The 27,960-nt window shown below is 42.2% G+C and overlaps 1 protein-coding gene across 1 annotated transcript in view; it reads right to left on the reverse strand.

Annotated features, from left to right (window-relative positions):
• Positions 1-3,140: 3,140 nt before the first annotated feature.
• Positions 3,141-27,960, reverse strand: part of ZNF704 (zinc finger protein 704) — a 136,825-nt gene continuing 112,005 nt past the window's right edge. The window contains exons 4-9 of the mRNA XM_026662758.2: positions 26,691-26,923; positions 24,093-24,193; positions 22,838-23,099; positions 18,245-18,349; positions 5,698-5,795; positions 3,141-3,411 (exon numbers count right to left, since the gene is read on the reverse strand). Coding sequence (XP_026518543.1) covers positions 3,300-3,411; positions 5,698-5,795; positions 18,245-18,349; positions 22,838-23,099; positions 24,093-24,193; positions 26,691-26,923 — 911 coding nt within the window. The 3' untranslated portion in view covers positions 3,141-3,299. The remainder of the gene's footprint in view (positions 3,412-5,697; positions 5,796-18,244; positions 18,350-22,837; positions 23,100-24,092; positions 24,194-26,690; positions 26,924-27,960) is intronic.

A 27,960-nucleotide genomic window follows, 5' to 3' on the forward strand; every position in this document is an offset into this window, starting at 1 on the left:
GCTTACTTTGCACACCTGTAAAGGACTACACAAGGTGCAAGGCAGTGCAGAATCAGATCAATTGACCTGGATGGAAACAGCTATGTGAATAAGATTATCTAATTTTTATATATTTCCCATATTTGGCATTTTATGCAGGAATAGAGAGACAAGCTAATCATGTTTAAAATGCTTCTCTAAAATGTTCCCCTTTTGCTTGAAATTTCCTTTTTTCAGGCTTTTTCCCCAAAATACATTTGTTTTGCTGTGGCAGGAAAGTCCCTTCAGCAAAAATTAGGAACTGGTGGTATATCTGTCAATATAAAAGTTTGATAAGATCATGTGGTACCAACTTCTGTGACCAGCATCATTTCTACTAAGTGGTTAAAAGAATTTTATATATATATCCTTCAATATTTATATTTTTAAGGGTCAAGTTCTGGCTGCTAGTGGTGTATGTACACACATACCAAAGAACCCATGGGCCAACTGTGAGAATGCATGATGGAAACCGATCACCAGATTCTGACTCCTCTGAAAAATCAGGGGTCACCTGACAGACCCTCCAGAGAAGTGTGACTTGGTGTGGTTAAACAGTGTAAGGAAGTAGTCCATACAGACATATGAGCCAAGCACTTTGGCCAGGCAGTGGCCCATTCATGCAGCTTGTTGTAAATAATCTTACGCTTATCAAGAACAGAATGAAAGTGTGTGTAACTCTGAGAGGTGGACAATAACACAGCTTTGGTGGTCTATTTGTGTGCCTATCTAAAAATAGATATAAAGTTAGCAGTATGGGAATGGCTATGTGAATTATGTTATGGGAATGGCTTTGCTAAAGTTTATGTGAAGCCTCTGAGCATGCCCAGTAGATCTTTCCACAAGCCAGAGCAGAGCGAGCTGAGTATACATGCAATTAATAAGGTTTGTGCCCTCTCTATAACTCACTTTCCTCCAGTATTACAGCTGGGTCGAGTGCTGTGCCTGGTTCCTGGGGCCAACCAGAACTTGCCCCATGTTGTGGAAATTTTATGATTTAATTAATTATGTTCATTTATAAAGTGCCCCCTGCCAAGGTGCTCATGATGCTATACAACATTTTAGAAACCAATTACAATAATATATTTAAAAATCCTCTTTAAAATTCAAGAGATCAGAGCAAATAAGGGAGAGGGGAACAATGATGGGGATAAGTAATGAATATGAGGCCAATAGGGGTCATAATTGTTGTTTTATAAGCATCTTGAGAGGCTTTTAGAAATAAGGAGGGATATCAGTGGAGCAAGATCCACATTCTGTGTCCCACCATAGTAAAGGCACTGACAACAATGTCAGCATTTAAAAGGAAGTAACTAGAAACCGTTACAAATTGTTGAGAGGTATTTCCCTAAAGAAATCTTTGAAAAAAAAAAACCACAGAAGGAAAAGCCATGACCTATGACTTCACCAAAAGATAAGGAAGTGCAAACAATAGAGTGCAGATGGCGCGGTATATCTGCCAATCTTTCCTTCTGTTGTGTTAATTTATTTCACGTTTTGTTTTATTATCCTGGCTGGATTTTAGGGTCTGATTTTTCTAAACAAGTTAGGTGCACAATTGTGCATAAAAATCAGGTAACTGTATGCATGCAAGTGACCTTCACTAGCCACTTGTGCATGAAAATTGCATGATTTGTAAACACAGTTGCAGAAATAATGCTCAAATTAGGCATGCAACAGAGCAAATAATTTGTTTTAAAAAATCAGGCTCTTACTATTCTTTTGTTCTTTCCATTCAAACATGTATTGCCTTTTCTTTAACACTACACTCTATGCTATGTTCAAAAGTGTGCGCTTTTGTTCTTTAAATGGGCATAGGCAGCAATGCAAGTTAAGTAATGCTGTCATGAGAGCTATGTGATCCAGTTTATCAGACTCCATGAAAAACAAGCCCCGCTGGTAGTGGGCCTGTATAGCCCTATTCATATGATAGGTGCCTATACCTATGTTTTGTTTTGTTTTTAAACAGGCAGGAGTTGGTGGTGCTCATTCATATGGCATTTCCGCTTTACTTTATTTTCTCACTAAAATAACTACTGATGTATAAATAACCTCATCTATCTAGGGATAAAACATCAGCATTCTGGATTTACATCCTCTAACAGCCTGAAGCACTAAATACACCATAGCACACACATCCATCAAAGTGCCCTCTGCATGAAAATTGGCTATTTCTGACCTCGGTGACTTTTTTTTAAATAAAAAAGGACTTTACTTAACATATACATATGTTGCTCCACTGCTGTCGTATTCAACTTGCTGGGATGATGCGGTGGGAGCACTTCTTGGGTGTTTTTGTTTTCTATACATTTTTTGCACAAATAAAATTTGGCATTGCTAATGGAAAGAATGGGTGCACCCTTAATTTAGTAACCATCTTATACACAGGAGAAAAGGAAGCAAGAGTTGAACTGCTGGGTTGGCTCATATCCCTGAATAGATATTATATATCATCCAGTTCTTAATAGGGCTTCAGCAGCATAAGATGGTCATTGCTAGGAAAAGGTACTGGTGATAAAAAAAAGATACTGGAACCCAAATTATATTCCTGTATGTTTCAATGATCGTTGAAACGCCTTCCCTCAGATCTTGGACTGACTTGTGGCTGAGATCTGCTGGTGGTTTCCCATAATTTCTCCTTCTCTGGAGTATTACAATCTAATTTAAAACTTAGCTCCACTCTTTGTTCTGGTTTGTGACTGCTTTTAAAAAATCATCCAGGAGTGCTGTTGCTTGTCCTTCTGACATATCAAGGTTTGAATTCCTCAAAAAAACACCCGAAAATGAGGAATCCAACCAAGATCATTCACATCAGCAGAATTATTTAACAGGTTCCACTCTTGGTATGGCTGCTGTTGAGTGAACTGTAACTTGTATGTCTTAAAGTGTTAATTAGGCTTTTAAAAAGAAATCTTCATTTCAGGGCAAGATGCGGTGCTTGGTTCAACTGATACAGACGTTCACAGCATAGACATTGACACAGTTAAAGAACAGTCATGGGGAGCAAGTAGTTCAGAGTTAGCAACAAGTTATTTTTTGTTTTAAGAAAAACATTAATAGCTGCTCTGGGTTCAATACTTGATAAGACCTTTTTTTTTTTTTTTTTTTTGCTCTATTGCTCCACACTGGTTTTGCTAAGTGCTTCTCCTTGGCTACAAGTGCTTTGTTTTGAAATACAAGTCTGTTTAAAAGGCAGCACTGGAGGGTAGGCAGGGGCAGCTGCAGCAACAGGATCCTGCTATTGTACTTCCCATCCCTTGGGTCCTCCGCGCTTCCAGTCTTTAGTCGATGAACCTTTGGCAGGCTTTCTTCCAACGGCAGGCAGTACACCACATATCTCGGTTCTCCATCCCATACACTTTTCGGCATTTTTTCCCCTCCCCTCTAGGTTTCCTGTCCAAGAAAAAGGGACACCTCATTAACAAGAGGTTTTTAGCTATCCCTCATCACCACACACTTTTTGAAAGAGACAAAATAATCTAAATGCAGCATGACATTGAAAGAACCTCATATTTTCAATGGGTCTCTTACTATTTTCAAATTACCAGGATTCTGCTGAAGTAATCAGACTAGGAGTGAGGTGAAACCTGCTATTGAGTGATCCACTCCGACCACTCCCCACTCTGAGAGTAGCTGGTGGGCTCACTCCTCTGTTGCTTCAAGGGCTCAGCAAGCAGGCCTCTAGCCCACCCAATTCTTTGTAAGGTGTGTGAGGGGAATAGGCAATCTGCTTCTTCTCCCTTCCCATTCATAATAAACTAGATTAGAAAATGCTCCTCTGGTTCCACTGATGTATCTTTAAGAGAATCCTAGAAATTAGCAACTAGAAAGACTTATTAGATCCCTTTGTCCATCTCTGCCAATCCAGGACTAGTCCCTATAATATATATATCCCTGGAGTCAGATATACCACAGAGTGCCATGCAGTAATAGAAAATCACAACTATTACTGCAGTGCTGTCTGGAGTACAGCAGGCAAGAGGTTTGCTTGTTTTAGGTTTGCAGTATAAACATTTTTCACAGCTGTAGGCAAGCCTTGGAATTATGTGATAGTTGTCCCATATGGTAGCTATTACATTTAGGGGAAAAGCCACTAAATTCAGAAGACCATCTACATGTTCGTACCTAGCCCTGGATTTTCCTTAGACTCTCACTATAAACAGACTGGTACAGTATTCTACATGAAAGAAGATAGTGAATGTTGGTTTTGTTTTCATGGTAGCTCTCTGTAAGTCACTTGATATTCCAAAGCTAGCACTGTACAAGCATTCTTTGTTTGAGATCTGTGACTACAAACCCTAAAGCACAAGCTACAATGTGGAATAAGTGTCAGGGTAAGCTTAAAGTAACTGTTAAAATGGCACCTTCCTATTCAACATATTTGCATCAGCCCTAGTGTAAGCAGGTGCAACTCTAAAATAATTGCACCATTACACAAGTGCCAGATTTGTCCCTGTGTATCTTTGAGTCATATCTGCTTATGTTACAGACAAAATGAAGTTTAATACTGTAAACACTGCAGAACACCTAGGGGAGAGTTACCTGGATTCTGCTCTGCCTCCTACATCAGCAATACGTGTGGCAGCAACATTTTGATCATTGAAAATTCACTACTGGGAATAGCATACAAACCAGGAAGAACCCTAGGTTGAGTTTGTAGCCTATGTAATTAGAAAAATAATGTTTGTTTGGTAAACAGAACCGATTAGATTTGGAAGACCTGAAAAAACAATAAGCATGGTATCTCTTTTAATGTCATTTTATGTTTCTTCAGATTTATTAAGGATTAACATGCGTTTCTTATAATGTTTGAAATTTAGATCCAACGTGGGATTTTGAACATAAAAAGCAAAAACTGTCTCATGAATTTATGTGGTGCCTGATTCAACATCCCTTGACTTCAGAGGAGGTGGATCATTTCCACAGCCAAGAGCAAAGTGCCTGGTTTCTTAGTGAAACCAAAAATATCTTGACCTAAATGATCTGTTGTAAGATACAACATTTTCCATGGTTACACGAATTAAGTAAAAATACTGCATGAATGCTGATGAGCATGAAGATATCCCTGGATCCAAGGGAATATGCAAGGCAGTGTAGTGAAGTTCAGAGATGTTCCAAACTAGAATACTGGATCCAAACACCCTTGAATTTTAGTATCAAAGGGGTTGCCGTGTTAGTCTGGATCTGTAAAAGCAGCAAAGAGTTCTGTGGCATGAGCTTTGCATCCGAAGAAGTGGGTATTCACCCACAAAAGCTGTTAGTCTATAAGGTGCCACAGGACTCTTTGCTGCTTGAATTTTAGTGAAATTCAGGTCTGACTTGGAACTTCATGGCTCAGATTCATCTGGGGTATTGCCTAATAGCATGTCTTTTGAAACTGTCAGTGATTCAGTTCCTCCAAAACCTTTATTTTCTGTACTAATGAGAGAGAGAAAAATGTGTGTCTACTGCTGTTGTGTTCTATTGAAAGGAAAAGCACTACACAGACAGGCAGTGCCTGTTCTGATACTCGGCATTTGACTCTTCTGTACTCCTGCTGCCTACAGGCTCCCTCCAAATATTGAACCTACTGCTCTGTCAATAGGAGTTTTTTTTTCTATTGGGTTCCGGGAAGTGGGCGGGCGAAGCCCGCCCACCCCTAAAGGATCCAGGAGTCAATAGGAGTTAATGGTCTCATACCTTAAGCCAAACGACACTCTGGGCGGTGATGAGAGAACTGTGTGGGTCTGTTGTTTTGGCTCTCCAGTCCCTGCAGGACGATTATGAGTTGGTGAGACCTGGCAACACACACACAAATGCAGTTAATAAAGCACACATGTATGTACATACAATATAAACATATTATTTGGCACCACAGCTGGCATGTCCACCACTGGCTGTTTCCTAGGAAATCCCAGTTCCTGGTGTGTGGTGAGAAAGATAGTCAAGTAAGGTGAGTATGTGATATCTGACCCTCCAAAAGTTAGGGGATCTGTTCTGAAAAGTGTCCTCATAGCTTTATCTGCATATGATGAACTTCCTTCCTTCTTCCTGTGACCCTCCAGCAGCATGACTAGAACAAACTAGAACACAGAGCAACATGACTGTGTATGTTGGGAAATAAAGAAAATGGATGATTTTGAGTTTTTCTTGTTAAGAGTCCTAAATAGTTCTCACTCTGAGATAGTGAATGGTCATGATGAATAGTTAATGACTTGTCATTTGATCCGGGAAAAGTGCGATTAACTCAGGGGTGGGGATGTAGCTTGGCTAAGATTAAAACCGAATAACCCACACTACAGTCAAAGGCTTTCACTTATTACTGTAGGGTGTGGTTTACACACCTGCATCCCTGGGGTAGCTACATAAAAGGGGGATTCCCCCTGGAGGGAGCACTGTAAGTACGACCAGAGCTCTCCCCTGGCGGTTCTACCAGGGATGTTCATTCTAATTTATGGCTCCCTAGGATCCCTGTTGGCAGAGGCTGTCAAGGAGATGTACTGAATCATCATCATTTCCCATGCCCTCGAAACCTCCTTAGGAGTCTTTTCCCATCTTTGGGTGGCTCTGGGCCCCTGCCAGAGCAGGGTGGTAGATGGCTTTTGCCCACGCACCCCCTTTTGAGTAAGCTTACTACAAGGGCCTGGCCGTGGACAACTCAAATCAACTCAATACCGATTTTGGTAGCCCTAAACCTTTCCTGTGAACTTTGACCTCTCAGGAGGTGATTCCGCTCCTGTGTGGAGGAGATCAACACAAAAACCATCTACAAGAACCCTAGGAGGAGTTGTTAAATGTTTGTGATATCTCTGAATGCTCATTTTGGTGTACACAGAGGAATGCGTTTTCCTTAAGATGTTTCTGAAAATGGGGATTGCTGTGCCCTTGAGTTTAGATTCCAACAAATCGTTGAAGATCATGCAAGTAACAGTCCTTTGTAAATTATCACTTTTTCACCACTGCCTTTTTAAACTCTCATACCATTCATTTTGAAGAATCAGAATGGACCTGACCAGGACAAGGAAACTGCATATTCTTTGTTTCCACCTGGCTAACTGCTTTCTAGCAATGCCATTGCTATAAACACAGAGAATTTGTTGAGCAGAAAGCTCTTATCTAACTCTTATCTAAGCTCTTATCACAGCAGAGAACAGTCTAGTGAAGGAAAACTCTGGTTTACAGTAATATAACGATTCATCATTTAATCTAATTACTTCTGGCAAGATTCTGATCTCAGTTACACTGGTGTAAATCAGGAATGGCTCTAACCAGTTAGTGGTGTGGCTGATTCTAAACACTGCACGTGGTCACATGCCATATGGTAAATACTTGATTGGAAACTGTGCCTGCTAACCACGTTTGTCCTTTGTGGAGTCCTAAGCTGGCACATGGCTGCCATTCTCTAACCCATTTGTTAAACTGTTGTTGTGCCACGTGGATGGGATCCCTTAACTGTGCTTGAATATCTAGCTTGGTCAGTCCATCTTCCTCCCAGCTTGCTGTGTGACAGGACATCCCAGAGTGCATTGCCCATGTCCTGCTGGTGATGGTTTGTTTGCATGTCTTGTTAAGGTACTAAAGGTAGTGGCTCAGACTTTACCAAAATGATCTGATACACACAGGCAGGCTGGAAGGTGTAGATACATAATCTCGGTTGACAAATGGTTGAATATGGGGGGCGGGGTCAATCTTACTGAACAACTGCTTCCCCCAAGTGTGGTGTTATAAATGGATCAGAGGAGATTGTTTGGTTACAAAAACACTGTTTAACTTGTGTGGACAAGCCCTCAGCTGAAGTCTGTAGTCTGTTTTTGTGCAGTGGTTTGGGAAATTGTTGGCACCATGCTGAAATGTTCTAGTATGCGTCTATTGAATTGTAGCATACACTGAAGGCCAGATATTCTGCTGTGCCCAGCTTATGCTGGGTGCAGCAATGATGCAGCTGTCAGGGAGATGATTATAGCCCCCTGCTTCTCTGTCCCAGCCTCGATGCAGTCTGGCAGTGATGCTAAACACCACCAGCTGTCTATGATCCTCTAGTTGGGGATTGCCAGAGCACTGTGTGTTCCAGCCACTTCCCCAAAATGCCCCCTATGCTGGCAGCTGTAAGGAGGGAGGCATCAGAACTGGTTCCTCTCCTGTGGGGGATGCCCCCTCCCATGAGTATTTGGAGCAGGGGACTTACAGAAAATCAGAGTGAAGATCTCTCTAAGTACAATTCCCAGTAGAATCAGGAGCTGAATCTAACTCTGAAATCCCATACTCACAGATCTTCTCTGGTTCCACCCTTCTGAGTCTTTTAATGGCTGCCATGATTTATCTTCTTGGCACACGGCAGAGATGCACATGTGATGCTGGCAGACCAAGTGGCCAGCTTCTGCCAACGCCCCAGGTCTCACTGAACACTGACAAACGCGCAACTGGAAACCAGTCTGGCTCGCCGGTGTGTTAGTATTGTTAAAATAGATATTATTAGCATTATAATAATGTTTAGATTTTATGAAATGCTTGTAGGATGCTGCAAGTATTAATCTCACTTATAATATCTGTATCTCATGTTATAAGGTAAAGTTTAAGTGTTTGCTCTGTAACTATAGAAGTGTTTGCTAAAACTGTGAAACCCCACAGTCAGTAGAGAAGTATTAGCAAGTGTGAAATGCTAGTTTATCACAAGAGGTGTCATCTTCTCCCCAACAAAAGAAGGCCTTTCGACACCAGACAAGCCACTGTGGAACATCAGTGGCCACAAACTTTGTAAATTGCTTTTCCCCCATACCCATGAAGAGGGTGTGTGCACAAGCCCTCATCCTATCACAGCTGGAACACTGGGGGAAGGGCATAAAAAGCCCTGTCAAGGAAGAATTGTGGTCACTATGCTACTTGGAATTCAGAGGCCAATATATTAGCCAGGGATCCCCAAGCTGCTTGGCTTAGGTTAGCCCTAAAGAAACTCTAGAACTTGCATATTATAGCAGCTACTATTACCTTTTGGAAACTATCTCATTTGTGTGTATGTTTACCGGTTTTAACCTTGTAAGTAACTCATTTTTCTTAGTTAATAAATCTTTAGTTCATATTATAGGGTTGGCTATGAGTGTGGTCTTTGGTTTGAGATCTGAAGTACGATTGACCTAGGGTGACTCGTCCTTTCGGACTGGGAGTAACCTGAATATTGTTGTGATTTTTGGTGTAAGTGATCATCTATCACAAAGGCAGGCTTGGCTAAGTGGCAAGATAGACAGGAGTGCCCAAGGGGACTGTCTGTGACTCCATGGTAAGGCTGTTATCATGCTTTAGGAATTCACACTTGTTACTTGGTTGGTGAAATCTAATTATTAGGGCTGTTGATTAATCGCCGTTAACTCATGCGATTAACTCAAAAAAATTGATTGTGATTAAAAAAAATTGATTGCGATTAATCACATTTTTAATCGTACTGTTAATAGAATATAAATTGAAATTTATTAAATATTTTTGGATTTTTTCTACATTTTCAAATATATTGATTTCAATTACAACACAGAATACAAAGTGTACAGTGCTCACTTTATATTATTTTTATTACAAATATTTGCACTGTAAAAATGATAAACGAAATTGTATTTTTCAATTCACCTCATACAAGTACTGTAGTGCAATCTCTTTGTTGTGAAAGTGCAACTTACAAATGTAATTTTTTTTTGTTACATAACTGAACTCAAAAACAAAACAATATAAAACTTTAGAGACTACAAGTCCACTCAGTCCTACTTCTTGTTCAGCCAATTGCTAAGACAAACAAGTTTCTTTACATTTCTGGGAGATAATGCTGCCACTTCTTATTTACAATGTCACCTGAAAGTGAGAACAGGCATTCACATGGCACTTTTGTAACTGGCATTGCAAGGTATTTACATGCCAGATATGCTAAACATTCGTATGCCCCTTCATGCTTTGGCCACCATTACAGAGGACATGCTTCCATGCTGATGACACTCGTTAAAAAAATATTGCACTAATTAAATTTGTCACTGAACTCCTTGGGTGAGAATTGTGTGTCTCCTGCTCTGTTTTACCTGCATTCTGCCTTATATTTCATGTTATAGCAGTCTCGGATGATGACACAGCACATATTGTTCGTTTTAAGGACACTTCCATTGCAGATTTGACAAAATGCAAAGAAGCTACAAATGAGAGATTTTTAAAGATAACTACAGCAGTCAACCCAAGGTTTAAGAATCTGAAACAATCTGAGAGGGACGAGGTGTGGAGCATGCTTTCAGAAGTCTTAAAAGAGCAACAGCTCTGATGTGGAAACTACAGAACCCAAACCACCAAAAATGAAAATCAACCTTCTGCTGGTGGCATCTGACTCACATGATGAAAGTGAACATGCATTGGTCTGCACTGCTTTGGATCGTTATCGAGCAGAACCCATCATCAGTATGGACGCGTGTCTTCTGGAAAGGTGGTTGAAGCATGAAGGGACATATGAATCTTTAGCGCATCTGGCACGTAAATATCTTGCAACGCCAGCTACAACAGTGCCATGCAAACGCCTGTTCTCATTTTCAGGTGACATTGTAAACAAGAAGCGGGCAGTATTATTTCCTGCAAATGTAAACAAACTTGTTTGTCTGAGCGATTGGCTGAACAAGAAGTAGGACTGAGTGGACTTGTAGGCTCTACAGTTTTACCTTGTTTTATTTTTGAATGCAGTTATTTTTTGTACATAATTCTACATTTGTAAGTTCAATTCCATGATAAAGAGATTGCATTACAGTACTTGTATGAGGTGAAATGAAAAATACTATTTCTCTTGTTTTTTACAGTGCAAATATTTGTAATAAAAATATGAAGTGAGCATCGTACACTTTGTATTCGGTGTTGTAATTGAAATCAATATATTTGAAAATTTAGAAAACATTCAAAAATATTTAAATAAAGCGTATTCTATTATTGTTTAACAGTGCGATTAATCACAATTAATTTTTTAATCGCTTGACAGCCCTACTAATTGTAGAACACAGCCAGTTAGGGGTTTGTCCCTGGTTTGTAACAGTCTGCCCTGAGGTTGGCATTCACACTCACGAGCTACTTTAAACAGCTTGACAGCACACTTGAGTGCATGGGGAACCCAATCCTGCATTAATAAGACTCCTGCTGCTGCATGGCCATCAAATTAGGCCCTCTGGTACCAATCTGCAAACTCCAATGTCATCCCTGCCTACTGGATTATCTGCATGACAGTTGATCTCCTTACACGTGCCCATACCTTGCCTCTTTTTATTATGCATATGCCTCTTTTGAGTATGGGAACAGGTACACCATCGGTGTGAGACTTATTTATTTCTGTTCCACATGGAGAATCATACGTATCAGTTGACCTTACTTGTGCCAATGTATAGACTCCGCTCAGACCAAGCTCAAGGATTAAGGCCACAGAGTATGTAGAACTGACACAGGAGGGCCTCATCACTTACATTGATCAGTTCTCTGTTAGATGTCCCTGTGACATCCTGGCACCCCAATATTCACCACTGTCATGTAATTAGAATATGTTTTGTACAAAGTATGCCTTGTGAGGTAGCATTCTAAAAGTCTTGATCTGCTAGACAGTAATATCTCATTGGATTATATGTGCTATCATCGTATGTGAAGTTATGAAGTTTGGCTATGTATGTGTTACTAAAACATGTTGTGAGGTTGAAAACACCCACAAGCAGCCTTTCAGGACAACAGTAAAAAGGCCAAACAATGTTAATGGCTTATTGAGGAAATGCACACAACCACAGGGATTACCCCAGGAACTGTATACAATAGAAACCTCTCAGAAATAGCACTACACAATGGGAACTATTTGACTCAGCTCACAGCAAAAAAGCTTTCCAGCAAGTGGGAAGAAGATATAAAAAGGGGACAATGACATCATGATGGGACCTCAGTCTCCCTACAACAACACACCTGAAACATCTGAGGGCAAGGACTAAACTGGGGGAAGTGATGGTCCCAGGCTAGAGGGATTTTTAGCCTGTGTATGAAAACCAAGGCAACTTGTGCCTTAAGAATCTGCCAGCCTGTTTATCACTCAGGGTGAGAATTTGCTAGTTCATATCCTACCTATCTAGTGTTTTAAGCTCCGTTTGCGGTTTTGTTTATTAAGGTAATCTGCTTTGATCTGTTTGCTATCATTTAATCTATTTTTTGTGGTTAATAAACTTGTTTTTGTTTTGTCTCAAACCAGTGTGTGAAAATTACAACTTGGAGCAGAAAGCTGTTGCATATCTCTCTCCACATTGAGGGAGGGAGCTAATTTTATGAGCTTACGCTGTACAGTTCCCTATGCAGCACAAGCTGGTGCGTGCCTTCACAACTGGGAGGTGCCTTAGCTGAGCCTTCCCAAGCAGAGCTGATCTCAGCATGTGTGTGAGGCTGCAGGGGTGTGTGTCTCTATCTGTGTGTAGGCTGGTGACAGAGCAAGCTTGGAGAGCTTGGCAACTTATCACAGCACCACAGGGTGAAAGGGAGCCCAGGCTGGTGGGTCAGGCGGGCTCAGAGGTACCCCAGTTCCAAGTGGCACCCCGGGAGGAACCCGTCGCACTCCCACCCTACTTTTAAGAGGAGGATTAGGGAGAATGCAGGGTGTTGTGATGGTAAGTAGGGACGAAGGCCCTGATCCTAAACATACATAGTTGTTGCTCTGCTCAGCATGGGAGTATCTAACCCTGAAGCAGCCTGTTGCCCAATGGAATTCTCAGCCCTGAGTTAGGTGCCTAACTCTCCCATTCATTGTATGGGGTGCCTGGCAACCTCGTGTGACATTCTATACCTTGGGGGTAACCTGTAACCCCCATATTCCTCATTTATATATAATTGTGATCTTGCATATAAAGCATGCCATGAAAGGTATCGGGAAAGGTTATGATCTGCTGAAAGTCACTGTTCTATCTAAATATGTATACCATCAGTGCATATGAAGTTATGAGATTGTGTTGTATGGTTGTCAGTAAAACATGCTGTAAATTGCAAATCGGACAGATATCAGCTGCCCAGAGACAACAGAGCAAGGAAAGTAAGCAATGCCCAGGCGAGTATCAAACAACCATCAACAGCCATTTTCCAGCAAGGGGGTTACAATTCAATCACTCACCTGTGTAAGGCTACACCAGGGGAATTGCTCAACCTTGTCTGGTGACTCAGCAATGCCCACCAGCCATGCCTGGACTTGTGTTCTCCAAGCAGATGGACTAAGGGTATAAAACAGAATACAGGGGCCCACTGCTTGGCCTTTCTCCTTCCACCATCTAAGCTGCAAGCAACAAGGACACTGAGAAGACTGAAGACTGGCTCAGGTTTCAAGAGTGAACCCTGTGTATCGTGAACTACAATATCCAGTGGGGTGAGAAAACTGCTTAGTCTAGTTATTGCCCAGTCTAATAGGATTGAGAGTTTAAACTGTGTGCTTATATTTTATTTTATTTTGGTAACTCAGACTTTTTGCCTATCACTTAAATTTATTGACTACAAAAGATAAAATCTATCTTTACCATTTGCCTGAAGTGCTTGGTAAGGGTGTTTGCTCAAGTTTACAAAGACTGGTGTATATCCACTTTCCATTGATGAAGTGGTGAACCAATTCATAAATTTGCACTGCTCATCTTGAGCAGTGCAAGACAGTATATTCCCAAGGTACAGTGGTGGGAGCTGGGGGGGATTTGGCTAGTGCCTTTCTCTGTGTGATTCATGAGTGGCTCTGGGAGCATTCATGCAATCTAGCTGGGTGTAGGGCTCCACATGCTGTTGTGCTGAGTGATAACAGCTGCTGGAGTGGTTTGCTGCTTGTCACTAGCAAAGCATTGTGAGAGACAGCCCAAGCTGGAGAGTTAAGGGGGCACAGCAGTCCCACGATCCCAGGCTGCACTCCAGGGCTCCTGTCACACCTAGAAACGACTTTCAGAAGCCACAGAGCTGCCTAAGCTAGCCAGGAGTGAAGACAGTGTCTTAGGCACTGAAGTGGCTAACCTGGTGTGCCTGGCTGATGAGGCAGACGTAGGAGCGTTCCTCAGCCATGAATCCTCTCCTGGAGCTAGGCACCTAAGCCAGCTCAGACACTTAAGCAACCCATGTCCTAGCAACTGAAACCATCTCCCTCTCTCTCTCTCTCTCTCGCTCACATGCGATACCCCTTCCATGTTCATCCTACATTTCCCTGTGGTCCAGTGCATCTCCTGGGTGGGCACTGTTCTACCCCACCACCTATCGCTGGCCTGTCTCCAGCAGGATCAGGTCTTGGTGTGCTCAGAGCTTGTCTACAGGCCTGGTGAGACAGAGATCCCCATGACTAATTTGAGAATCCCATCTCTGGAGCTTCAGCATGAAGTAGGGTCAGAGATGCACACTAACTATGGGACAGCATTAGGGTTCAGTCTACTTTGCATATGCTGACCCATGGTCACCTCAGCAGCAGCTTTGAGAATCTCAGTGGTGCCTAAATGGTGGACTTAAGAGCCAGACAGGTGCTTTGAGGAGCTGGGCTGAACTCTCTAATATTCATTAGTTAGGGCCTGGCCACAGCAATGTGTGCAAAGTCCTCTGAGGACGTGAGCTGCACTATCTGCTAAACGCTAATAATTATTAACAATAAGCCAAAGAATGATGGGCTATTTTTCACACTGCTTGGAGTGCCCTTTTTCAATGGCAGTACCTTTTGTCTCTCTCAGATAGAAAAAGAGAAAGAAAACAGCCTTCACGTGCATCTTTAAAATATTAGTGTCCATTTCACCTAATCATATGTTTAATGCCTATTAAGAATTATAAAACAGAGAAATGTGTCCATTGTAGTGGTGATGTGTGGTTTTTATTTATTTATTTTTGCACTGAGCAGCATCTGCAAGATTGTCAGGAGAAAGAGGGATAAAAATAGCCTATATAGGCCCCTGAATGGCCTATAATTGTGCTATCAACACTGTTACTTTAGGTCTTCACATGAGATTGTTTTAAATTATACTGTAAATCACTAGCATCTTATAATTTCCCAGAAAATTATTTGTTGTTTCTTAAATTCTGCTGGGAACACTCTCTCTATAGCTGCAAGATCAATGTTATTGCTTGAAGTCAGCTAAATACCTACATGTCTAATCCCTTCCCTTTTAGTGTCTGATTTACAATGTCGCTAATTGCATTCTTGGATTCCCAATACTACTGGCGCCAATTTTTGCTACTCCACAAAAGGAGCTAGTTTAATAATTACTCTATCAACTGTATTGTTGTGCAATCGAATTCCGAGAGTACTTTACGCATGGCATGCTCTGTCGAGGCACTCTTGTTCAAATTGCTGCCAGCATGATGGCTTTCACTGTTAGTTGTTCCTTGATGGAATTTAATAAATATTCATTGGCAGAGTGCAGTGTAATTGATTCAACCACTTTCATTTTTATCAGCTCTGCAGGAGACCACAGCCTCTGCAGAAAATCTCCAAGACTTACCAAAGGTTGAGAGTAAGAGGCTTTTGTGATTCACTTGGTGAAGGAAGGACAGGGAGGCCATATCTGTTATCACCGTGTCTATTATACATTGTCAGGGGAAAAAAAACCCTATGTGGCTCTCTGGATGACTAGTGTGCATTATGTGATAAACTGTGAACATTTTGATTGTGTAATCTGAAATGAAATGCTTTGATATCCAACATAAAAATGATTGCCAGCAGATCAGAAGCCTGCTTAACATTTTTAAATAAAAATTAAAATGAGAATATGCTGTACTCTATTTATTCACTAACAGATTTTCTTCATCTTAAAATTAATGATTTTAATTTAAATTTTTGACACACATTGAATTATGTACCCGTCACCTAGTATTATCTAGTTGTTTCTCTCGACCCTTATTTCATTTTATTTTATTTGGATGGGATTGCATCTTTAATTAAGCAAAAGGCCTGATCCAACAGTCCTTACTCAGGCAAAATTTCCATTTACTTTCATAAACTTACTTACAGGGACTTGTGGTGGTATTTTATAATCCTTGTCAAAGTTGATCTTGAAATCTAATACTCCACCATTAACAAATAATTCCAATACCTACTAACTGCATGTTTTCAATATAAAGGCAAAATTTTCCCTTGTGAAATCAACAGAAGTTGCATGCATGTATCTGAGGCTAGAATCAGGACTTAAAAATACATCATTCAGTTTTGTTAGGCCAATTCTTTTCTTTCATTTGTACAGGATTTGCAGTGTTCTATTTACTCCTGAGGACATTCTGTCCCTAAAAATTATACGCCCAATATTTTAAAATTCTGCAAAATTCTACAAATTTTATTTGTCAATAAATAAATACAGAGGCTCCAACATGGCAGTGGGGAGCACAGGCCACTGGCTGCACGAAGGTGGGAGATCACCCTACAGTCCTCCCACCCCCAGGACACTGACTCAGCAGTGAGGCTGCACCAGACGCTGATACAGCACAAGGCCTGGGCCTGCCCTAGAAACACCCTGGGGCCCTGCCCCTCTGCACCAGGAGCAGGGCAGGTAGGCTCAACCAGACAGGATCCAAGTGTGGAGGGATCCGGGTGTGGGGTGAGAGGATTCTGTGTGGGACAATATGGGTGCCGGCAGCTCAGTGGGGTGATCTGGATGCACCGAGGCTTGTTGAGGGGGTTCCAGGTACAGGGGCAATGGGATTCTGCAGGGGCTTCCAGGGTGTGGGGTTCTCAGCAGGGGGTGTGTGCTGGAGGAGTTGGGTTTGATGAGGGGGTCTGGGTGCAGCTAGTTGGTGATCAGTGGCATGAGGGTCTGGATTTGGGGGCTGAGGGTGGGGGTTTGAGTGCTGGGAGCTCAGTGAGGGGTGGGAGTCTGGAGACAGGGGGTCAGAGCAGGGGTTGAGGTTCAGTGGGGTAGGGTTTGGGCAGGGTGGGCTAGGGGGGTTCTGAATGTACTGGGTGAGGCTTGGCAGAGGTGTCTGGCTATGGGAGGTCCAGATGCACAGGGCTTGGGTGGATGGGGGAGCAACAGCTCCCCATAGAGTGACACCTCCTCCCCGCAGCTGAGGAGTGATGGGGGCAGGAAGCAGGGGAGGATGCTGAGTTTCCTGCAGCAGGGGGAGGTTTCTGGGGGTGGATCTGACACAGCCCCAGTCACTCCTTGCAGGACAAGAGGAAGTCCTATCCTCTCCTGCTAGCAGCCCAGCCAGGACTAGCAGCTGATCCTGGCCCAGGGTAGGAGCTACTGGCTGGCGTGTCCCCAGCCCTGCAGTGATTTACTTCTCTGTGAGCTGCTGTGGGTGCCTGAAACGTTGTACCTGTGTTGATAGGGAGTGGTGTGTGACTGCTCTTGCAGCTTCCCTGTCAGAAAGTCATTTTTCTATAGGGAAGCAAAGAAATCTGCGGGGGACATGAATTCTGTTCACACGCAGTGGCGCAGAATTCCCCCAGGAGTAGCTATTGGACATCAGCACCTCTGCTAGATTCTTTAAACATAAGTACCTTTCTAGTAAGCCTTCTAGGAGAATGATCAAATTGCTGATTTCCTCGAGTTTTATAATTAATCCTTTAGAAATATAAACAACGGACACATGCAGTGGCAAATGTAGAAGATTTTACAGACGCTGCAGCTACCCAGTTAATTCTTTTGTAATCCGATAGTTTTAAAAATATACTACAGACCCGATTCTCCAATTATTTACATATTGTAAATTCGGAGTAACTGAATGTAAGTCAATGTAGTATAACACTGGGGTTTTCAAACTTCATTGTACCACGATCCCCTTCTGACACCAAAAGTTACTACTTGATCCCAGGAGGGGGGACCAAAGCCTGAGCCCGCCAGAGTCCCACAGCCCCAGGTAGGAGGGCTAAAGCCAAAGCCTGAGCCTACTGTCCTGGGCAAGGGGGCCAAAGCCAAAGCCCAAGGGCTTCAGTCCCAGGCAGGGGCCTGTAACCTGAGCCCTGCCACCCAGCGCTGAAGCCCTTGGCTTTGGCCCCCGGCAATGGGGCTCGGGCTTTGGTTTTGGCCCTGGGCGATGGGATTTGGACTTCAGCCCCCAGCAAGTCTAATGCCAGCCCTGGCAACCCCATTAAAAAGGGGTTGTGACCCACTTTGGGGTCCTGACCTATAGTTTGAGAACCACTGGTGTAAGAGGAGAATCAGGACTTGTGGGAATGTATTTGTTTCTCTGTATCTCTGTCACATTTAATTTCAATCAGAAGAGCATTACTGGTAAGTTTTAAAACTTTCCATTGGTTAGGTACCTTTTTTGTTCATCTTCCACTTACCGGAATGCCGGTGAAGGTAACTGGAGGTGACTGCCAAGAGACGCTAAAGCTACGGCCATTGGGAGTGAACTTTGTTGACCCTGGAATGTTCACTGGAGGAGTGGCCTGTTTAAAAAGAAAATATTCCAATAAAAATAAGTGCTCCTCTTCCAAAGCATCGCAACAAGATCTTTTGCACTTTGAAACTGCAAATCAACCAGGTTTTCAACAGCTCAAAATAATTCCACAATGGTGGCTGTGACAAGCATTCTATCCTTGTTCTCTGTGGGGATAAGCATGAATAGGGCAACAAAGAAAGAACAAGGTCTTTATACGCAATCATTATTTAATTGGGCAGAAAAAAGGCTATAGCTTTCCTGAGAAATGGCTTCTATAAGAAACCTTTAAAAGCTCAGGTCTTATATCGAATACTACTAGGTATGAACTCAGAATTTTTTTCTTTTGAAACTTTTAATTAAAGCAAAGTTACAATAAAACATTAACATACTTAATTGTACATCACTTATTCAGGACCAGATTAATATTCAAAGAAACAGGCAAAAGATTCTGGCTTGCTCCACTGAATACACAAAAAATTGTAACCAAATTTCTAAATACTTATCCTCTTTTTGGCACTTTTCTCCTGTATGTACTTGGTGTGAAAACTTTTCCATTACAACACTTGGGGGGTGGGGGGAATTCATGTGCCCTGTAGATTTTTTTTTTCTCCACAGAAAATACATTCTGCCAGAGAGGCTCTGCAGTTACACCTTTCACCCACCAGGGGCTGCTGTTGGGCCAGTTCACTGCTCACCAGACATAGGAGCGGATAGGGAGAGAGCAGAGGCTGCGTTCCTCACAGCGCCCTGCCTGGAGGGACAGAGTGGGGACACACAGGGCTACTGGGGGGACACACAGATCAGAAGGGCTAGTGGGGGGGACAGACTGGAGTGGGACTGAATGGGAGAGGGGACTGCAGGGCCACATGGGGATGGGAGGAGGAGTGGCTGAGTGGGGGTGCAGGGCCAGATGGGGACGAGAGAAGGAGGGGTGGTGGAATGGGGGTTCAGGGCCACATGGGGACAGGGGATGGCTGAGTGGGGATGCAGGGACATGTGAGGTAGGGGGAGGAGGGACACATGGGGATGGGCAGATGTGCTTGGGAGAGGCTAAGGGTCAGCCAGGGCCTGCATGGGGGAGGCTCCCCAAGTCCCTAACAATCCCTACCCCCCACCGAACCACCTGCAAAAAAACCCCATGTTCCATACTGCTCCACCCACACCCAACCACTCCCAGGCTCCTTCCTAGCAATTACTTCCTTCTCTCTCAGCTCCTCCATTACCCCTGACTCCCCAAAGCCTTTGCATTGCTTCTGAGGGGTGCGGGAAATACATTTCTTTATTGTAGTTTAAATGAATTATTACTCAAAGTTCTGTATTAATATGCCTAGTAAGGAATCTATTTGTCAAAAAACATTTCCTGAATCTTTTTTTGTTGTCTGTATTGTTACAGACATATTTGTTGACAGGTATTTTGAAATAAATTATTAACATAATTGAAACTGGCATGACTATATTGTGTTATTTTGACAAATAAAATATGCAGAATTTTAAAATATTGTGCACAGAATTTTTAATTTTGTGGCACAGAAGTCCCCTGGGAGTAATTACAAAGATAATCCATATTTTACTATACCACAATTGCATAGCAGGAGAAGTCACACTTTTATGTGCAATACAAAGTAATGCTGCTAACAAAACAAAAAGGAAATTACTTTGCTATTCTGTTTACAACTGGAGCATTAAATAAGCATGTCTGGGGATCTCTAGGAAGCTGGAATTCTGTCATAAAATCAATTTCTTTAAGAATTTCCTCCCAAAACTGTCTAATTCCTCAACACAACTACCAGATGTGCAAGTATGTTCCCCCTTCCCCACCGTATATATAAAGTTCTAAAAACCAGCATCTGGTCAATTCAAACAAAAACTTTAACTAGAATGATTAAAAGCCCAGTAATGAGCAAACCCAAATACAGTACTTTAAACTAATGTTACTGTCTGATTGAAACTACTAAAGAGTGAAAGGAGAGAAATTTCAGCTATCAAAATGGTTAATGATCAACAATATGAGGTAGCTATTCTGCAATTATAAGATAAACGTGCTGAAAAACGGCTTTCCCTGTTTAAAACAGTGGGCTGAAATCATTCTCAGCACATAAGGACAGTTATTGAAAAAATAAAGCTAAATCAAGATTTTGAAAAACACTACTGTCCTCTCAGCTCACTCATTTTCCTTCCATCTAGGTTTTATAATGTGCTCATCACATTTATGATGAGCATCTTTCTGTTGAACTGCCTCCTCCTCTATGGGCTGTTGGAACCTGGCTAAAAAGTGTGCTCTGTTGAATTGGGGTTTCCTTCAACACATCATCTTAACTCCTTTCTTATTTTATACAGTCAGTATTTCACAATTTGTTCCTCTCTGCTTATCAGGGTGAATGAGTAGCTGCCTTTAGGACTGGCTTTCTATGCCTCTTGTGAATCAACCTTTATCATCTCAAGGTTCTTGTTTTACATTTAGACCATTTAAAAGTGAGCTTTCCTTCCATTCTTCAGTTGTTTCAACCAGCCAATATCAATTTAAAATATCATGTTTGTTTGCAACCACTCACCGTATCTGAGTGTGTCCCTCACTAGACTCACAGTCATGTTCAGCAGGAGAGATGACAAACTAGAATATTGCAGACTTCTGCACAAGATAGTTCTCAGAACACATAAGCACTGTCTAAAGCCAACCTCTAGGATTTCTCAAAGGAGAAAGGACCAGGACTGTCTGAACAACAACGTCTAAGGGAACGAAGGTCTGTATGTGAATAGCTGCTATCAGAATCTGCTGACAGATCTAAGAGAATCAACACTGACACACAATCTTATCTAGCGATAGGAGACCATCAGCCAATGAGGTCAGAGTGTCTCTGTGACATATCCATGCTGAAAGTTATCAAGGAAATCTGGTAACTCCCAATGATACCAGAATTGCTTTATCACAATCTCTGCAATAATTTCCCTTAAAACAGGAATGTTTGAAACCCGAAGACAATTGGCAAGATTAGCAGCATCAAGTGGCTAACAGTTTGTTTGAAGGGAAGATGGTGTATCCACTAGCACCATGCTGGAGCATTGGTTCAATGCTCACTCAGATAAAGGGTGTCATCACTGCTATTTCCCAAAATACTTTAATGAGAGACCTCCAAGGAAAACCCAAAGCACTGACCAAGCCTACCTCCAATTATCTTATAGCTAGGGCCCTACCAAATTCACAGCCATGAAAAACGCATCATGCACTGTGAAATCCGGACTCCTCCCATGAAACTGGTCTTTTGTGTGCTTTTACCTGATAATATAAAGATTTCAAAGGGGAGACCAGCATTTCTCAAATTGAGGGTCTTGACCCAAAAGGGAGTTGCAGGGGGGTCACAGTATTGCCACCCTTACTCCTGTGTGCCTTCAAATCTGGGCGGCTGGAGAGGGGTGGCTGTTAGCCGGGCACCCAGCTCTGAAGGCAGTGCCCTGCTAGTAGCAGTGCAAAAGTATGGGTGGCAATACCATAACAGGCCACTCTTACTTCTGCGCTGCTGCTGGCAGCAGCGCTGCCTTCAGAGCTGGGCTCCCGGCCAGCAGCCACCCCTCTCCACCTGCCCAGCTCTGAAGGCAGCGCCACCAGCAGCAGCAGCGCAGAAATAAGGGTAGCAGTGCCGCAACCCCCCTACAATAACCTTGCGACCCCTCCCCCCACAACTCCTTTATGGGTCAGGACTCTTAAAATTACAATACTGTGAAACTTCAGATTTAAATAGCTGGAATCATGACATTTATTATTTTTAAAATCCCATGACTGAAATTGACCAAAATGGACCGTGGATTTTGTAGGGCCCTACTTATAGTTAACATACAGCTGGAGGTGATCTCACTAAAGACTAGATATCAGATCCAACTGAGTATATTATATTGCTTTGGTGCTTGCAGATGCATAACAAAGGTTTTTAGTTTGTGTAAAATACACATACCACATCCAATTTAATATGTTTTTCATATATTGTAAGAATTCATTTCTCATGTCCATAAGCAGGCCATGGACCCCAATACTTCAAAGCCTATATTTTTCTTAGAAATTATATGGTGTCCAGGAGATCAAAGCATGTTAAAAGCAAGAGTTTTCAAAAGCTCATTTCTAGCACATTTTTACATGCTGTTTGAATTAAGTTGGAAAGTTCTCTAATAGAATCTGGAATCTGCTTGGGTTTTTCTGCCATTTGTAAAGAATTACCAGTAAGAGCGGTGGATATTATAGCCTTCTTTTTATTTTTCCTGCTCAACCACTTGTATGCAAAGCTGCCCACCTCACAACAGACAAATCAGAAATGTTTTGGCAGCCACTAGGACTTGTCGTGAAGAAAAATCCAATATGGGCCAGGCAGTATCAGTCCCTCCCAGGGTCTCTCTTGTACAAAAAACATTATCTAGTTGATGTGAAGGGGCTTTGGTTGTTAAACTCAAGCAGGTGTGTGATCACTGAATTCTATTAACTAGGTTAGTTCACTGTCACTAACTTTACCTGGTAAGCATGATCCGTGTGTACGAGGTAGAGATTGGTAGGAGCTGAGCGGCTCAGAGGCGTCATCAATTTAGTCTCAGTTTTGGCACATGAAGTTTCAGGACGGTTTGCATCTTGGGTGGGAAAAGGAGGAGGAGATCCTAGAGATGGAGAGACTGGAGAAAGGCTGCTTAAGCCATCTGCTACCAAGTCTGTGTTGAGCCTGATCTCTGTGTAGTAAAAATCTTCCTCTCCATCACTGTAGTCAGACTCTCCTACACGTCTAATTCAAGAAGAGACAAAACACATATTACTATACTAAGGCAAGACTGTTGAATTTCAAGGTTAATTTTTGAAGTCCCAGTTACATAGCAAATAAATTAAATTTATGAACATTTAAGCTTCAGCTGTGCTTACTTTTATAAAGAGTGATGTGTGTATCATATAAACATTTTACTCATTTGCAGGGAAGGGCTTGACAGAAGTCTTGTGTAGTCTTTAGAGCAGGGGACTAGGAGTCAGTCTTCTGCGTGGCATTCTTGACCCTGCCACTGACTCATTTTTTTGACTGTGGACCCATCACTTAACTTCTGTGCCTCAGTTTACCCATCAGTAAATTGAGATACTTGCCTCATGTGGTAAATAGCTAATGTTGGTAAAGTGCTTTGAGATCCTCACATGAAGTATAGCTATGGAAAATACAGAGTATTTGTCGTACTAGTAGAAGTGATAGCAAAGGTGGGCAGTCACCAGTTTCATTAGTAGTATTTCCACTAGTAAAGAAAGCCACTTCCTCTACCTTGGAATGGGACTTTGACTCTAGAAGGAGAGGTGCCTTAGAAATCCCTAAAATGGATTGTGGAGGCATCAGTCATTCATCTGGAGTAAAGGCTCTGTTGAGATTTCAACTTAAAATGATTAAATCCCTTTGTTGCATATGGAATATACTGTGTCACTGCACCAAATTTACCTCACTTACTCTTAGTGTACAGACTGAGTTTTCAAAAACATTGGAAGTGAGGAGTTTAGGACTTAGAAGTAGGTAAAACGACTCCTTTTTGAAACCACTGTGTTGGTTACACTCATGCCACATTTCTGGGGTAAAGGGGATTGTTAGTTTGTTTTTTAAATGGCAGTTTAAATTCTGATGTAATCACTTGACTCCAGAAGCTGGTCCAGGGTGCCTATGCCTCCATCTGGCCCTGCTTGTGTGAGCATTGAAGAATCTGAAAATGGGTCAGTACCAAATCTCTTCAAAGAAGGATTGTCCTCTTACCCAAGATGAATGGTCCGGATGTGTTTCTGAATCCCTGCAGCTGTGCTCAGTACCTTTCCACAGTTTTTCCATAGGCATTTGAACATTACCTTCATGGAGTTCTGACAAGTTATAAGAAAAGCAGGTTTAAAAAAATATGCTATTATTCATATGTTCACATGAAAGGTAGGAAAAATTACAGATATACACCGTCACTATATGTTACTCTATCCTAAACTGGGCCATATTCTGCTGTCAGTTACACCAGTGTAAATCCAGAGTACACTGGTGTGATTCTGCTGAATTCAACAGAGCTACTCTGGATTTATACTTGGTGTAACTACAGCAGAAATTGGGATCCCCCTGAAACATTTCCTGGATCATTTTGCAAGAAAACTTAGGGCCAGATTCTACCCCTAATTAAAGATCTTGCAGCCCACTAACTTCAGTCAAGCTATATTGGATGAAAAAGCAGAATCTGGCTCTTGAACACGTGAAGGATAAGTGGCCTGATTTTCAAAGGAGCTTAATACCCACAGCTTTCAATGACTTCCATAGGAACGGTGGGTGCTCAGCATCTTGGAAAATAAGGCCACAAATAGTGTTAAGTATAACAAAGAGCCACCTCCCACTAACTTTGTAGAATGATAAATAAAAACACTGGAAAAAATTAGATATAAATAGAGACACACCCACATCTACACACACAAGGCAGTGTTAAGAAGGCAACAGTCAGCATGAGACTGGATCTCATGAAACCTGCCAATTTTCAAGAATTTATTGCTTTCCCTGGCCATGGAATAGTCCACTTCTATAGAAACTGTTTTACTGTTATAGGCACCTTCTCTTCTCCAAATTAGTGAGTTCAGAATATTAAGATAGTCAAGCAATTGCCTGATCATTCTTTAGTGCTTTTAACTCCTTCCACTCAGACATGTACGTGATTTGGTGGGGAATGGGTTGAATTTATGGCAAAATGTAAACATTCAACTTTCTTGAGGGGTGGAAGCGGAGTACATGACATTGTCCAAGATGTGACTCCACAAAGCAGAGGTAATTTGACACTAACTGATTAGGCTTTCTGTTACTCCTAATTGGTGAAGTTATCAATCGCTTTATTTTCACATTTACACTTTGTGGACCGACAGCACTAACAAACCAGTAATTAGATCATAAATATTTTTCTCCAAAGTGCAAAGTCACAATCAGACAATTACTAGTCAGGGACAGAATGAAAACATAGTAGAAAGTGAATTTGCTATAGGTGAGCCCTACGTAATATCATTCATTCCTTATACAAATTTGATGTTCGTTGTACAGGCCAAAAACTGAAAACACCAAAACAGACCATTAAGTATAAAATGTTTGTGGCAGGTATTTAAAATATGAATAATGAAACAGTAAGAATGGCAGTTGTAAAACCATCTGCCTAATCATTGCTGAACAATCAGAACAATGACAAGCACAGCTTTAACTGGGTAGTAAAAACATTACAGCATTTCTTTTTCTCTCTCTGTCCAGCCCCTAACCCCTGAGTCACTTCTGGATTTATTTAATAACTAACTTTTAATTTATCATAGCAAATGTGTTCTCCATACTGTTTTTTTTATTTAGCAACAGGGAACAGTATTTGATATCAACCTCGCAAAAGACGTCTCAACAAAGGCAAGAGTGATTGTGGGACAGCAAATGAGCAACTCCTGTAGCAAAAAGATGAATCCGATCGGGTTTAAAAACCATCATTAAAACTTCATCCTGCCAGTGGTGAGGCAATTATTGCTCTCGGTCTGATCCAGAGAAGAAGTCACCAAGAAAGGATAAATACCTTGTTTTCCTCTTTCTCACACAGAGCTCTTTTTCATCTTGCTATGTAAAATCTATCCTGTTGTGTTAGGAGTGAAGAAAGCTTGGACTAATGCCATCTCTTTGTTTTCTTCTTCAAGAGAGGCACTTTGCTTGCTGGCATAGTGATGGGGGAAGGGGAGTTACATACCAAATTAAGGCATTTGGTTTAGTTTAATTTATTTAGTTGTGAGTGGCCACACGGATCCTTCGCGGAGTGAGGTTGATTTCAGTGAAGTTCCCCTAGGGATGAATTTGGCCCGATGACATTATACAGATTCAGTTTGTCTCCCCACCCTCCCCATATGTTTGTTCTGAGTGCTTCACCTAATTATGGCATCTGATAAGCTAACAGCATTTTCAGCAAACTAGAAATACAGGGCCAAATCCTGCCCTGTGATGGCAAAAAGGGAGAGGCTGCCTGTTGCAGCCTGTCCCAAAGGTATTTGCCAAAGCAGGGCAGAAATCCCCTGCGTGGCCAGGGGTCTTTGCAGGGAGCATCTTGCTGCTTCTCTGGGCAGGAGCTGTGTGTGTCCCCAACATCTGCTAGCAAACACTTGGTGCCGATGGCAGCATGTGCATTAGCCAGAGGGGTAGTGTTAGGGGGGACATGCTTCATGGGCTAGCACATACACGAGGCTATGGAGAGTATCTGTCTAGCAGCTGAAACTCCCTGCAGAGTTGTTTGTGTGATCTTTTGTGGTTTTTTTCCTCCCCCCACCCCAGCAGAACAGGATCCCAGATGTGTAGCGCTGTGGAGCTGCACAGGAGGCTAACCTTTCTCTTCCTAGGGATGGGCTCATCAAAAAGGAGATTACTGGTTTCAGCTTCATCAATACTATCATCTGGCTGAGAGGGCATTCGAAAGGGTTTGAAGCTATCAGCAGACAGAGGCGGAGATGGGGTGGATGGATTGGACTGATCACTGGGTGCACTCCAGCTCCAGTATCCACTACTGCTGGTACTAGAAGGCACAAATCCTCCTTCTTTCCAAGATCCATTCAGTGATTCTGTAAGAACGGCAACAACAGGAGTTAACAAATGTCATGAGTTAAAGCTAAGAAGATCCATTTGCTTTTATCTGGTACTCAGTTACCATGTTTACCTTACCTTAGGCAGAGAAAAGCCAGAGAACTCAGTTTGCAAAGAGAACAGACTGATCTTACTAAAATTTGTTTCAGTAAAAAACCCACCTGTGATAAATGAAGGGGTGGAGGGTAGCTCCCTTTTATGGACACCCAGCCAGCCAGTTAGCTATAAAGTCCCTCTTGGTGGCAGGATTGGATTTTTGTGTCCCTAAAAGGTTTGTGCATATGCTGTTTAATTGACTGGTGGCAACAGCTAATTTCCTTTGTTTGTTTTTTCTCAGCTCTTCCCGGGAAGGGGGGTGAAAGGGCTTGAGGGTACCCCACAGCAAGGAATTCCCAAGTGTTCTTTCCTGGGTTCTAAAAGGGGGGAGTGGGAGATTTGCACTTGGGAGGTGGCAGCATCTACCCATCCAAGGCCAGAGAGAAGCTGTGACCTTGGGACTTTAATACCAGCCTGGAGTGGCCAGTATTAATTTTTAAAATCCTTGTGGGCCCCCATGTTTTGCACTCAAAGTCAATTTGTCAATCAGCCTTGACACCACCTTTCTAGAAAAGAAAAAGCTGAAGCAAGGAGACAAAAAACTATTCTGGAATATAACTATATCTGGAGCAGTCAGATAGAATGGTGATGAGTGCTTGATTCCGGAAAGCATTGAAGCACATGCTTAATTTTGAGCATTCCTAGGACATACTGACTTCAGTGCGATTTAAGCATATGCTTCACTACAATCATGAATAGGAATGTTTTCCCTGAATAGGGCCTAAATTGATAGCTAAAATAAATTAGATTAAAAAATCAAATCCCCTCCCTTTGACTGGCAGAAACTCTAAATGTGCTATATACATTCCCCAATCTTAAGCTTCTGAGTATGCCTAAATCCTTGGTTTGTAATCTCAGACACCCCCTCCCCCCAAAAGAGGCGCACACACAGGGCCGGCTCCAGGGTTTTGGCCGCCCC

Source organism: Terrapene carolina, unplaced genomic scaffold (assembly GCF_002925995.2).
Source record: "Terrapene carolina triunguis isolate 2854851 unplaced genomic scaffold, T_m_triunguis-2.0 Scaffold58, whole genome shotgun sequence".
NCBI classification, from domain to species: Eukaryota; Metazoa; Chordata; order Testudines; family Emydidae; genus Terrapene; species Terrapene triunguis.